Source organism: Anastrepha ludens, chromosome 4, assembly GCF_028408465.1.
Source record: "Anastrepha ludens isolate Willacy chromosome 4, idAnaLude1.1, whole genome shotgun sequence".
NCBI lineage: Eukaryota > Metazoa > Arthropoda > Insecta > Diptera > Tephritidae > Anastrepha > Anastrepha ludens.
The window spans coordinates 2,884,760-2,900,062 of NC_071500.1; the positions used below are offsets into that span (position 1 = coordinate 2,884,760).

Here is a 15,303-nt window from a genome sequence, read left to right on the forward strand (position 1 = left end):
ATATAGCAAAATCGTGATTTTTTTGGTGGAATTAATCGTTCTGTCTGTTTAGTTCTGTCGAGAATAGAAAAAGGACTGGAAGACTAAAAACTGGACGTTCTGTCGATAATTTTGCTGCCGTAGCGCAAAGTGTTGTTGAAAAACCTTCATCTTCAATATCTCGACGTTCTCAACAATTAGGCATTAGTGAGTCGATTTTTTGGCGGATTTTAAATGATGCCACTTCCAAAAGGTAGCTTCTTTGAAAAGCTGTATAGTCGGCATCTTTCTATATTACTTCGAAAGAAATATTATATATATACACATGGTAGAAAAAGTCTGCGTTCACCCACTGTTATAAAGTATTAAAATAATTTAACGTGTTTATCTTAAAACTCTCAGTTATTTCTTTTCACTTATTTCAAAGAAAATTATTCGTAGAGGGTATGAACAAAATTTTTTGGAGTTTGAGCTGCGTCGTGTTCAGATAACGGGATTGTAGTACAGTTTCTTAAATAGGCTGAGCAGAAAAAGTGTGCGTTCATTTCGAATAGTGACGATTATTTGCATGGCAATTACGTTAAATTTAATTTTAAATCATTCATGTAGTTGACGCGGTTAAGAACAAATCTAAAGAGGGAAAAATTGATATTAGAAATACATTTTTTGCTACTGTGGACCAAAGGCGAAAAGAAATAGATATTGGTGAAAGGAAAATCATTGTAAGTTTGTGGCAAAATAGTAAGAGCTATCGGATAAAAGGTCATAAAATTATTTGGAGGAAAAACGGAACGGCACTTGGAAAGCAAAATCTGGTACCTACGGTAAAGCATGGGGGAGGAGGTGCCATGATATGGGGGTGTATGGCTAGTTCGGGCGTTGGAAATATACAGTTTATTGAGTCGTTTTGAACAGATATGATTATCTCGATATTTTAAAAACGAATTTGAAAGAAAGTGCAATCAAACTGGGACTCGGTGAAAGATTTGTTTTCCAACAGGACAACGACCCGAAACACACAGCAGAGATTGTTAGGTTGTGGTTGTTGTATAATGTTCCAAAACAACTTCGCACACCCCCACAATCACCTGACCTTAACCCCATTGAGCACTCATGGGACGTTCTAGAAAAAAAAAACGAGAGCGTATAATAACTAGCAAGGAAATGCTTAAGAACGCGCTTAAAGAGGAATGGGAAGCCATAAGTCCAGAAATAACAGCCAAACTAGTTGGATCAATGAAAAGACGCCTTCTAGAAGTCATAAAAAGGCGTGGATATCCAACTAGCTATTAATTTTAAAACATTCCTATGATCTTAAGCCTTTTATTTTATTATTATTGAAGTGAACGCAAACTTTTTCCGTTTAGTTTGAATGGCCTTTTTAATTTTATGTGATCTCATTTTAAATTTGATTTTGTTATTGGTAGCGAAATATGTGTGATAGTTACGTTTAAGTGAACTAAATAAAACTCATTAAAAAAAATGTCTGAAATATTTATTGTTTTGAACTTTTTTTAATGCAAAGAATATTTGCATAGGTGAACGCAGACTTTTTCTACTATGTGTATATATATATAATTGGCGCGTACACCCTTTTTGGGTGTTTGGCCGAGCTCTTCCTCCTATTTGTGGCGCGCGTCTTGACGTTGTTCCACAAATGGAGGGACCTACAGTTTCAAGCCGACTCCGAACGGAAGATATTTTTATGAGGAGCTTTTTCATGGCAGAAATACACTCGGAGGTTTGTCATTGCCTGCCGAAGGGCGACCGCTATTAGAAAAATGGGTTTCTTAATTTTGGTGTTTCACCGAGTTTTGAACCAATGTTCTTTCTGTGAACGTCGAATGGTAGTCACGCACCAATCCATTCGGCTACGGCGGCCGCCGTAAACAAATAAAAGGTAAAAATAAGAGTAAAAAGGTTTTACAGTTTAGACGTGGCATGTACAGTAGAGGACATTTTTAGTTTGATTGATTTCATTCTTCCAAATAATGCTTAGCGTTTCCATCGCTGTAGTAGCCTAAATTATAAGGGGTACCACTTACCAACGTTACCTGGAAACTAGTTAAACAAAAGAGTGAATTTCTAATGTAGCCCAGACATAATTTCGAATCTATCAAATATATCCTTACCACGTAGTTGAGAAAGAGAAAAGGCTTAAAGGCCAGTATAGCTTTCTACGCCTGCAAATCTATGTTCGGTAAAAAATGGGGACCCAAGCCATGGCCAAATTTAACGTATGGATGCCTGGTTTGGTGGGAAGGACATCATGCATTGGCATCACCGGCGCATGTAAAACTTGCCCCAGTGCTGCCCTGAATGTCGTTTTATACTTACTTCCCATCGACTTTTACGTTATTTCCATCGCAGCTCAAAGTGCAATCATGTTAAAGAAGGTTGGCCCCCGGAGGCATTCTCTCAAGGGACATGGTAGTATTTTCGAGCAGTTAACACCGTATTTCTCAGAACTTTGAACGGATCTCTCTATCCGCAAACTAGAGTTTGAGGGTCATGCTAGAGCAATACTTCCAAATAGGCAGGATTCCAAATAGGCAGGATTGGATTGAGGGGAAAATCTGCACCGAAGCTTGCACCTCTGTCGTCACTGACGGTTCCACGATGGAATCGGAAGTCGGAGCAGGGGTTTTCTCTAAATCCTCCAATTTATCTATCTCCTTTAAGCTGCCGAATACTGCTAGTGTTTTTCAAGCAGAAGTCTTTGGGATCCTGCAGGCAAAATGCTAGGGAACGCGGGAGCGGCAGTCAAGCCGCGATCAAGGCTCTGACGACGCCATGGTGCAGAAGGAAACTAGTAAATTGCAAATAGATCAAATCTCCTGGGTGTGCAGATAACATTTCTCTGATCTGGGTTCCAGGACATAGGGACAAAGAGGCAAATGACATTGTTGATGAGCTTGCTAGGAAGGGGACTGAATTGGCCTCAGAGATCTCCGACCCGGCCATCGGCATCCCCCTGACAATTGTTAAAGGGGAACTGCATAAATTGTTTCTCAGGAAAGCGCAGAAAAGATGGAGCTCCATTTCTTCATGTGCTATTTTAAAAACCTTTGGCTCCAGTACAATGTACGAAGGACTCAGAAATTCCTTTGAACTTCTCGGCGTTCAATTTCCACAGTCGTAGCTGTAGGATCGGCACACACGCGGAAAAGCTAGGGTTACCATTTAACCCCCATTGCAGAAGCTGTGGGGACCTTTCAGAGAAGAAGACTGTTGAACACTTTCTCAGCAAATGTCCGAGTTTGGCAGCCAGACGATTAAGGTCACTGGGCGCTCCTTTCTTCGCTCCTGGAGCAGATCGCCAACCTAAATCCCATCAATCTCCTCCATTATATCAACAGCTCTGGCTGGCTGTAGATATCTGCCTGTTAGAGGTCTCATAATGGTATCAAAACGGCGGTTTAGTGCTATTTGAGGTACTTCAACCATTTCACCTACCTACTTAAAGGTCAGTTGACGTTTAACGGCTCGGCGAATAGAGCCGAGAAAACAGGCTTTAGATTATTTGTATTATATTTATTGGTTCTCGTACGTAATTCATTTGTGAAAACTTCCACATACACATATTTGCAGACAAATAAGTAGCACTTCATGTATACAATAGGAAAAGAATACCTCGTTGAGAAGTGAAAGAATCGTAGACTTGGCAACTGCTGAAAAATACACGTATTGCAAAATCACAGAAAGGCTCCACGCTGTCGCAGCTTCGTGACATTTTGTCCTTTCAGTATTGAGCAAACAACATGAAATTGCTCGTTCAGTAAAATATCGCACAGTACGTACACGCGCAAAAATGTGGCACTCACATACCCGCCTGCATTGGAGGATATTGGAGCTTGTGTTTACGCGTTTCAGACAAAATGGTCGCTAGGCGCCACATTGTCGCGCCAGTAGAGATTTCGTGGCGGCTGCTCTGTGCCTGTGTGCCGTTAGCAAGTATACAAAATTGTATTTATCGCATATGTATGTGTGTGTATGTGAGCGCTGATAGATTTCGCAATCTCTTAGAGGAATATGACCATTTTACGAGTGGTGCGAATGTAAAATTTTTATGTTATGCACTCGTTGGAAGGCAGGAGGACAATTAAGAACTTAAGCAAGAACCGTCAATTAGGTATCACCAGAAGCGAATGCTTTACTTTCCTACTTCACTATACATACTTGAAAGTATATAAATAGCGTCTGATATTTTGATAATCTTAGCTGTGGATCAATTAAGTATTAGTGCCACCGGAATTCCTCTTCATTGATCTTAAACTGCATTAATCAATGCTTCTTTAAGATGAAGGGAGAAGTAAAAAAGTCGTAGGTGTAGCGAGAAAGGTAAAGAGCTTTTTCGTGTTTATTGCACCAAAGTATGCATGCATATTTACTTTAATTAGATGTTCACACTGCACGACCGTTGCTTTGGGAATTGCTTGCAATATTGGCATCCTGTCGAGTTCTTCTCTACATAAAAACATGACTTCGCTTTTTTGACTTACAATTTTTCTTTACTAAAAAAACGAACGAAATTGAGCTCGTTATCCTGTTGGCTTTGTTACTCGAGAACATCCTCTCGCTATGGGTGGCAAGTGCTGAGTTGTCATTGAGTTTTTTGTTGTTTTCAATATACTTCCAAATTAATTTAATCGCTAAAATCAGTTTGTTAGCATTAATTGTATTATTCGAAGATTGTTTGTTGTCCATGTCTGCAGCGCTGTGACACTCAATCCATCCATCTTATGCGTAAATATACATGCGAGTATATGTCATGTGCGTATGTAAATTCGAACATTGGCGCATCTATTGCAGTGGTATTGTTAGCTGAAAAAGCGAAGCCTATATACAGGCGCTACTGCTTCGAATCTATCTACATTCACACTCATATACTTATTCATTGTGCTTTCTGGCATATGAATATATGCAGGCATGTATGTATGAATGCATATATGTGAGCGCTTGCTCATTTTTTCTCGCAGCCTTTATTACTTCTGTCTTCCTCAAACTCTTTGGGCAGTGCAAATTTTCAAAGTGGTGGTTGACTTGACTGTCGCGCGTTTCTTTAATCCAACCCCATGGAGTGTGGTTTTAACGCTTTATGCGAATAGATTTGCCGCACAAGAGTTGTTATTGTATACCCACCAAATCGGTCCACCACAAATTTAGCCCAGGCAATTGCTAACCACTTTGTATCAGCGGAGCATCAGAACATCATTCTACTGCCGCTGGGCCATTACTTTTCTCCCCTCTGTGGTCTATTCTGTTGGCTTGACTTGGTCTCTGCTCCGTTGTCTTCCTGCCGCCCTTGTCACCACCGCCGATGCTATTTCGAACATTTCTTGTTCCCTTGAAAGCGTTGCGATGCGCAGCTTCCGATGGCGCATGCGCGCTATTACGTACGCTGCGATATGCCGTCATCTTCATCATCGCCGACGCAACTGTGCCATCATCACCATCACCATCACCAGGCGTTCAATGCTTACGACTTGTGGAATGGCTGAGTTTTGCGGCAGTGGTCCACGATATGTCGCTGACGGAGCACATCATTCTAGGCCTAACCACAGATCGGAGAGGACATCAGCAGCGTGAAGCAGCATCAGCCGCGGCCGTGATATTAGCAGTTCAGCTGGGAGAAAGTGTTGGCCGCTTCGACGAACTCAGTTGTGCTTGCGACCTGCCACGATGCACTTGTGCAAAATGTAGAACTGAAATATTTTCTTAAAGCAAAAAAGGAGAAAAAACCATAACTAGAATACTCGAACGGTTGTGCTCATCGAATAACACTAACACTCGTTTGTCAACGATTTTATTAGAAATGCGTGTATATTTAACGGGTTCGCTTTTAAACATTGTTTTTTAATTAAATAAATAACCAAGTGCCTTTCGTGTCACACTGACACGAAGCCAAGAAACACCAATAGCCTTAAGATGCAGATTTTAGTGCCTTAGAGACGCAAATGTTTCTTTGAAAACGTATACATTTTTTATACTAAACGTTGATATATAAAATTAATTTAATTTCGTGTGCCTTAATCGCCCAACAGCCTTGAATCAATCGTCTACTGATTGCTGTTTATCGCGTGTTTTATTGTTTTACTCATTCGTTACTCGCCGTCGCGGACTTAACGTTTAAAATCCTATAGTTGTTGTTATTGTAACTGTAATTGTTAAGCTTCAGTTGTTATCGTTATTGTTTTTTTATAAATTGTTATACGAAAAATCAACGTTACGACGTCCGTTCTGTGCGACGTAGCGTTGTTGGTGTCACATCACAACGTGCCTCATCAGTTGTCGGGCATTCGGAAGCGTTGAACGGCCTAACGGGTCTACGTTCTCCACGAATCGCTCGATCGAGCTGCAGTAACGATTTAAAAAATCTTCACACAATTGCCTTGCGTTTTGTCCGATGTGCCTTCACGTTTTTAAAGTAAACCAAAACTCAAAAATGGGTTTACATTTTTCAAAAAGTAAGTAAAGATACAATTTATTATCAGACAAATACATATGTAAACGCGAATTTCGCTTGTTGTGTTTTCTACGTTTCTACATATTTTTTAGGAAGACTGCATTTTTCCTTTCAGAACAATTTATAAGATTCTCATACTGCCCATACAGTTGTGGTTGCCCAATCAACGTGAATCAGATTCACCTGGTCGTACTCGATAATTTTTGCAAAAATAAAAAATGGGATGCTTGATATAGTAAATATTACAATCATTCTATTGGCAACTACCTATGTACAGAGGGTTATGAAAGTGAAGCAAAATGCATCCCACCCTTTTAACTCTAATATGAATTATTCTATTTGTATCTTAATTTTTGTTATAATTCTGTTCTGAGGTAGTTGACTATGACTGATCGTTCGATTTGCTATTACTTCATTATAGGTATCTTTGTCATTAAAATTTATTTTATACTTTTTAGTTCGATTGGCAATAAAAGCGTGTTTTTTAGTTTTTTTAAACTATTTTTTATTTTCTACTTTTTAGTTCGTGCTTTTTAGTTTTTTGTTTTTAACTATTTTTTATTATGAATGAAAATTATTGTCATCATTGCAGTCAGTGAATTAATGATTCGATATATTCGTGTTATATTTAATTCCTTTCTTATCGACTGTGAGCCTAAAGCTATGCAATTATCGGCCGTGATAAAGAAGTAATCGGGATGAAGAACTTATTTCGTGGAGGGAGCCTGAGAAACGGCTACCCACTCCATTGGCCAGTTTTTTCGATTTTCATGGTGTGGTGCACTATGAATTCCTTCCACCTGGCCAAACTGTTAATAAGGAATATTATTTGAGCGTTAAGCGTCGTTTACGTGAAGCAATTCATCTAAAAAGACCAGAATTATGGGCCAACAACTCTTGGTTTTTGCATCACGATAATGCACCGTCTCACACTGCACTCGTTCTTCGTGACCATTTCGCCAAAAATTCCACGCATATCGTTCCGCAACTACCGTATTTGCCTGATTTGGCTCCGTGTGACTTCTGGCTATTCCCAAAACTCAAGAGACCACTCCGAGGAACGCGTTTCGAGTCGATTGAGGAGATAAAAGCTGAATCGAAGAAGGTGCTGATGGCTATACTGGAAATGGACTATTTGGCATGTTTCGGGGATTGGAAAAATCGTTGGCATAAGTGTATTTCATCGAGAGGGAATTGTTTTGAAGGGGATGAAATTGATTTAGAAGAATAAATAAAGATTTTTCATTTTACAACCAAATTCACCTTACTTTTTGCCCACAGGTAAAATAAGAAAATATTAATCCTGGCAATCCTAATAAGGATAATGGAAAACTTTTATCAAATTATTGCATTGTCATCGGTCCTTGATAGGTGTGCAAAATTCCAAGTCGATCAGATTTTTAGAAGCCAGTGAAAATTAAGCTCAAAGATTCCGTTACATACATACATACATACATACAAACATACATACATACATACATACATACATACATACAACCCGACCTAATAAAAGTGTGTTAATAAAAATTTAAGTATTCTCATAAATAGAATAAATCGCGGTATCTCAACCGATATGGGTCTTTTAGTTTTTAAATTTTTTACGACATTCGATGATGCTTTCCAAGAAGTCGTCAATTTTAGGAATCAAATATTTCCTTCCTTTGGGGGATTGTTCACAATATCCATTTTTTTTTTATTTATCTTTTTTAAAATTTTTATTAATAACTATTAAATTATATTTATTTAATCAACAAGCAAGACGCTTACAGACTATTGATAGATAGGGGCAAGCAAAGACCTCTTGACAAAGGTCTTATAAGTAACCTTTTAAAAGTAAACGTGAGTTAGAGAAATCAAAATCTAAGGAAGAAGAATAAACATTAAACTGAGTTAGGTCATTTATTCCATAAACAGTTTTAGCATTACCCACATTACTACGGAAAATACGTGAAGGAACATCAACATTAATTTAAACGAGCAGATACGGGCAATCTGTTGAATCCGTACAAATATCAAAGACAAAACACATCGACAACAGAACACACCTAGACTCTAAAGAAGACATTAGATTTATTAATAAGCAACGAGAATAAAAGGACGGAGTAGGATCAACAAATTTCATCGAGCGCAAAGCAAAGCGCACAAAACCTCTTTGAACAGACTATAATCTAATAATATAGACTGCATGAAACGGTCTCCAAACGAACATCGCGTATTCTAATCTCCACTCAAATTAACCTGAATTCAAATATTACGATTCTATAATGACTATTATTCACTGTTTTTTTTTAAGAAAAACTTTGTGTGTCATAAATAACTCTAGAAATTCTAACAAAATTAGAATGAATTTTCTGAAATACTTTCGTGCAATAACCCCCTCTAAATCCTGTTTTGTTTATTTTCCAAGGCCTCACCCATAACCCAATAAAAGTACACATTTGCAATTAATTTCTGCACTAATATTTTTAACTCACAAATCCGTTCCTCAAATTTTAAATTTCCTTTAAATTGCTGGTTAAAGGTTGCAAGCGTCATTATAAATATTTATATAGGTATATACATATATATATATATATATATTTATAATATCAATTATCTGAGTGATCAGTTCATTATTGTATAGTATGTAGCTCAGAATCCAAGTGTAAAATTTATTTGAATGGATTTTTGCGGGTAATTTCAACTTATGAAATAATTTGGCTCCGCACTTATATAGAAACTTATATAAAAAATAAAATTTATTGATGAGTTTTCGATATAATTTTCATGGGCATATCCATTCGGAATATTCGTATATTTTTTTAAGTTGATAGTACTGTGAAACAATAAATGAGGATTATAAAATTTCGCAGTGAATTTGAATGTGTGAATGAAAATATACAAATATTTATAGGTAATACATTCAAAATTAAGGAATATGTTATTTTAAATAATCCTGGGAGTCACGTTTCAATTTGATCGCAACAGTATATCGAATATATAGTTATTTCAATATAATGCATTGGCTTCTCATATTAACCCTTTACACTCGAGGCCGTTTCCGCGCGGATTAACCAGTAACTCGAAGTTTTGCGTAGCGCTTTAGGTGATTTTCTTACCTCTAACTTAAAAAGATTACACGCATAAAGTAACAAATACATCTTTTATATTTTAATATTTAATGTATCTTTACATTTTTAAGAAGATAATTTTTTGAACATTCGTTTTTGTAGTTTTTCTTTGGTGTAACAACTGCCGAATGCATGTCCTTCGAATTTCCACACCAAAAAAGGTGGGGAGCGAGAGTCATCTCTTTATTTGTGGCATTAAATCATGTAGTGAGTGAGCTCACCTCTCGAGTACACAGTCGGCGTTTTAATGACTGTCCCTACCAATCGGTTCGTATCATTTTCGACACCCACTGTAGACATGAAACAGCAAATGCTAGAAAACACATTTCTCTAATAGCCGTCGCCATCAAAACAAGCTTCTTATAAAATCTATCTGCTGTTCTGAAGCAGCATAAGAATGTAGAGCAACACCGAGACATGCAGCACAAACTGCAGGAGAGGCTCGGCATGAACACCTTCCAAGTGCATACATATGCGCCAGTCTATTATTATTAATTCCATTTTTACTATATACGCGAGCTACGAATTCCAAAAAATCGGAAATACTTCCAATTTGCGCCCATTAACTCAGTTATTCAGTACAAAATTGTTATTGAGTTGTAAAATTATTCCGCTGAGCTAACGATATTTCCACTTATTAGCTATCCATTAGCAACGCTGTGTGAATCTACGATAATTTGCTATTAAAAAGGAATAAATTACATTCCTCCAGCTGTAATGCTTGTTAAAATGTAAGTATTTTTGTTTTTACATTGGGCGTTTCGTTGTTTGCTCGTTTGTTGTAGTACTCGTTAGAAAGCTTGCTGAGCCTGCTTGATGGACGCACATCTGCTGAGCAAATTACGAGCATGCGGAGGTGACTGAATTCCATTGCTGGCAATCATTAAATTGCAAAGTTGGGCCAAGATAATTATTAGCCACAATTTGCCACCCCAATCCTATCGCCTAGTTCGGCATGTTTATGTGTGTTAGTGCTGTTTTGTATGGCTTTGCGCGACTTTATTATGTAGGTATGCCTTGGAACTACCGAGCACACTTGGGCATGAAATGCCTTAGTCTGGTTGTTTTCCAACTTGTCATGGTGTACTTCCGTGCAAACAAATCATCCATATATTTGAAATTAGATCCATTGGAATTAAAACGGGCATGGCTTACAAGCGCATTATAAATTGTGTACTTATGTATGTATGTATATTTCCAATAACAATGTCTTCTATTAATTATTGTACCTATCGATGAGTAAACGCTAATTGAAACATAGCACCGCTTTTGTGTGCTAAAATTGTAATTTTGTTCTGGTTAGATGGTTGGAAAGGGCCATAATGTCAATATTTGTTAAAGTCGGAAGGGAAGTCCGTTTAGTTTGGTTTCTTTTGATTCCATTGATAACGAATACAACGTGAAAATACTGAGTTTTTCTCCTCAATAAATTTTATAAAATGAAAGGGTTTTAATGGAGGTAAATGCTAACTTAACTGTATCATGGAATATTGTTTTTTAGCCACTGCTGGGTGGTTTTTGACTTATGTGTTAGAGCGGAATCTTGTTGGAAGATCCAACACTCTCCATTGAAAAGACTACAGCTCAACTGCTTCATCACGCCTTCCAAGACATCCTCCTGGTACAATTTTACATTGATATTAACCCCTTTTTCGATGAAATAAAGAGATGTAACGCCTTTACAAGATACTCCTCACCAAAACATGACGGACACGGACGCTGGATGGTGGCCACACTGAACCTTTGGAACAACATTTTTTGCGTCTTTCGAAGTTTTAGCATAGATTTTGTCGTTTTGCTTATTAAAAACTTCTTGAACAGTGAAAATTCTCTCATCTGTGAGGAAAATATTTTCACGGCCATTGACCGCGTGCCACTGAAGAAGCTGCTTGCATCTGTCGAGTCTAGTTTTCTCCGAGCGCGTTATGACCAGTTGAGCGATAGAAGGTTTACATAGGGAGATCATCTCGAATTAGTCTTGACATGGATCTGGACGATACATTCATTTCTCTGGACATGATTTTCTGCTTTTGAAGGAGATTTTTGCGAATTCTTTCTCGAACGGCTTTTATGGCTGCACTGGTTCGACCACTTCTTTTTCTGTTTGCCACTTCAGACGTTTGGGAAAAACGGTTGGTCGTGCGGTAAACAAACATTCTCGATATATTCAGTTTTTTCAGCAATTCGCAAATCTCACTTGCACTTTTACCACATTTATGTAATGCAATCACTGCAATGCGATTTTCCTTAGCTCCCCACTCCATTGTTAACATTTTAACAGAATTTATGGCAAGACTAAGTATGGCTTGCTTTCTCCCTAAGTTAAGGCACCTAGCATGAAAAAAGTTAAGAAGGACAAGTAGGTAGCACTAAATAAGTAAGCACAGTTGACTAATGAAATGTAAATGTTCAACAATAAACCTTCAGTTTTTAGTCTTCCAGTGCTTTTTATATTGCGATAGAACCAGTTCCTTGAAATTTTTTCACCAACCTTTGAATTGTCGACTCATTCGAACATTATTTCCAACAAAAAATCACGAATTTGGCGATATGTTGTTCTTAAAGAGCAACCATTTTCATAATAAGTTTGAATAATTTTTCATAAATGAGATTTAGGCAATTATATTTTTTTGCTTTATTTTCTTAATAGTTCATAAATATTTTTCATATTTTTACCATACTTCGAAGTCCTGAAGCGCGGTATAGTACTGCAAGGGGAACATATTGACTATTTCACCTTGGGTACTACCACGAATTTCGGCCGTCATCTGACACTTTTCGGATGGCGTTTACGCATTAATTTTTTCTGGCCCATCATTCCCGTCTTATCAGCGATCTGAAAAATGTGCTTTTGAATAATTTTTCTTGGAAATTAACGGTCGTAAGAGTGTCAAGTACTTACACCAATTCCCAATGCTGAGGCACGCGCGCTTTTAGGCCACTCAAAACAATTATCTATTTTGTGTTCTGACATTATTGAGTGAAATCATGTAAATTTTCTTATAATTTTTTTAAATGTGAAAAAGAGCCGAACACTGGTTTATATCCAAAGCAAAATTATTGAAACCATTTGCAAATGTACTGGTGAAAAAAATGTATGTAATACATATTTTCCATCATCCAATTCTTACAGGGGACATAACTTTACATTCAGTAGTGGTCTTCACGAGGTAGCCGTCATGCTTGCAACATTCGTACTCCTACATTCAAAGTGGCTCCACACATGCGCTATTTTCGAAACTGTTCAATCGACGCATATAGATCAGCCACATCAACCGCTTCATACGGTTCTCCACTTGTGTTCAACTCAAACAAGAATGCCAAGCGTAAATGTAATTATCCAGTTTTGTTTCTCTGTTTCTCTGTTCTCTGTACAATTTCTACAATCTCTACAAGGGTAGTTTCACTGCTATAACGTTTCCATTATGTGGCATTTGCTTTTCCAGAACTATGTGGTTTTACAGCGGGAAAATGCGCATAAGCATTGCGACTAGTTCGTCGTTTAAGACTCAACGTGTGGGGTGTCAGTGATTGTTCCAGTTCGCCATACAAGCTTCACAGCATCCATCCCCCAGAAACGTCATGAGCCGCATAAAATTCAATCAAACCGCATGTGTTTGTACGGGTGTGTCGTTATGTATGTGAGCGCGCGCGCGCTTGTGAGTGTTTATAAGTGAGAGGTCCTGGAGATGAAGGAGCATATATTTCTGCTCTGTGCGTGATTTTCAGTTGTCGTGTGGATTCGGTGACAAATGGTCGTCCCGCAGGCGAAGATAAAACACAAAAAAACTATTTTTTTTAGAATTGAAAAGTGATTAATTCTAATTTTTGGTGAAGTAGTGGTGCCTGTCTAAGCGTAGAAAGTGGGAGTGGTCGAACTCCTTCTGGTATCTTAAAACAACATATTTACAGCTTCGTTTGTCTACTTTCTACTAACAGGACCTAGAAATGACTTCGAAAAATGGAAAAAGTAAAAATAAAAAAACGAGTCACTTTGTTTTATTTCCACCCATTTTTGATTGATTGTGTAAATCGACAAAATGTGTATATTTTATGGAAAATATGGCGTTAAATGCTGTAGAAGCGATAAAATAAATAGAATATGTTTTTTTTCGTGCAAAACCTATATTCATTTGTGTATAATTGTGAATACATACATATTCTATGTGGAAGCAAATAATGACTTTTTCTCCACCCCGTTTTTTATTCAAGTGACCGAGGAATATCGATTTTGCTTTATGCCTTCCATTCTTTCAATGGTTTGTGTAATCTGTTCTACGTGCTTTTTCTTGATTTGGTTCTAGCGCGGTGGGCTTGGCCAGCAATCCCAATAAGCAGTCATAGTCAGTCGCACAGTTATAATAGCAGACAATGGCAAGGGTTTGCTGAGATTGCTGACATAGTTTATTTCAGTGTATCGCCAGATATGCTGCACTTTTACCTACGCTTTCGGATATTACACATATACATACACATTTCGAGCTTATCATTTTTAACAGCCTACCGAATGGATTGCTTACATGCCGTTTTGATCACATACAAACATACAAACACACACAAGGCAAACTGATGCCTTCTGATTTTTTATTCAAGAACTTCATTTCCAGCATAAACAGGAAAGAATCGAATTAGAAAATGGCAAAGATTTAAATGAAAGCCTACATTGAGTGCATCTAAAAGGGGTTGTGTTGTGTGTGAGGGTTACTGTCTTAGGTACTGAGTATGAGCAAAACTTAAATGAGAGCGCATTGCGGTAAGTGCTCATGTTAAAATGCAGAAAGAAACAAGAGGGATGGATGGCACTTTGCCAACATCGGCGATAGACTATATCGAGCGGCATTAGCAGGTTAACTAAGAATATGCAAAATAAAAGTTTTGTTTATTAGTTACTTTTCTTCACATGCGACTACGTTATAAGCAATTGATGTAAGCAATGCAGTCTCAGCTCTACTGCTCTACTAAATACAAACCCAATTCCATCTATCCAATATCCTTATATTGAGGTTACCAAAATTTCAACCTTTAATATACCACACCACGCAAATAATGATCTCCATCAAGCGGTTGCAACGTTGTAATAGATTTATATATCGTACTACAAATGTAAGTACATACATATATACCTATTATAAAATTTACAAACAACCGCAAAAGGGAGGGTTTTCTCTCCTCACAAAATCTTATCTTATTTCGCCCACCTTCTCGCTTGCCTACAAATAATTTGGGGTGGATTCTGTGTCGTGAATTTAATGGTATTTTTCATTGTGAAGAGCCCAATTCAGTAAATAAATACATATTAATATTTTCTTTTTTTTAGATTTTAGATGTGCTGCATTCGTCATATATGAATTCTTTATGTGTTTCCCCACTGAAATTAATACATTTTACCTTTCTTTCTGTGTATCTATGCCTATGTATGTATGTGTTTATTTTTCATGATTTCTTCTTCTTTCCTTTTACAGTGCCTTTTACAACTAAGTCTATAATTTTATTATCGAAAAACGCAAAAATCAACATCATTAACAGTAACAGCATAGCCAGCAGACACATTCACATCTACACGCATAGAAGAAAAAGTGACGACAGCGATAAGTGTAAAAATGTCAACACTATCGTTGCGTATTCAGCTAGAGGGCGGCCGCGTCACAAAGACAATACAATTCCATCCGAATACGACAGTATTTGATGCCTGCAAAATTATCCGGGATAAATTCGCCGAAGCTGTTCAGGGACAACGTAAGTACATAT

General features: G+C 37.5%; 1 protein-coding gene across 3 annotated transcripts in view; it reads left to right on the forward strand.

Annotated features, from left to right (window-relative positions):
* LOC128861552 (talin-1) overlaps window positions 1–15,303 on the forward strand; it is a 56,401-nt gene that overhangs the window by 24,511 nt on the left and 16,587 nt on the right. For all 3 annotated transcript variants that reach the window (XM_054099754.1, XM_054099756.1, XM_054099755.1), the window contains exon 3: window positions 15,018–15,291. In XM_054099754.1, the coding sequence (XP_053955729.1) occupies window positions 15,156–15,291 (136 nt within the window). In that variant the 5' untranslated portion in view covers window positions 15,018–15,155. The remainder of the gene's footprint in view (window positions 1–15,017; window positions 15,292–15,303) is intronic.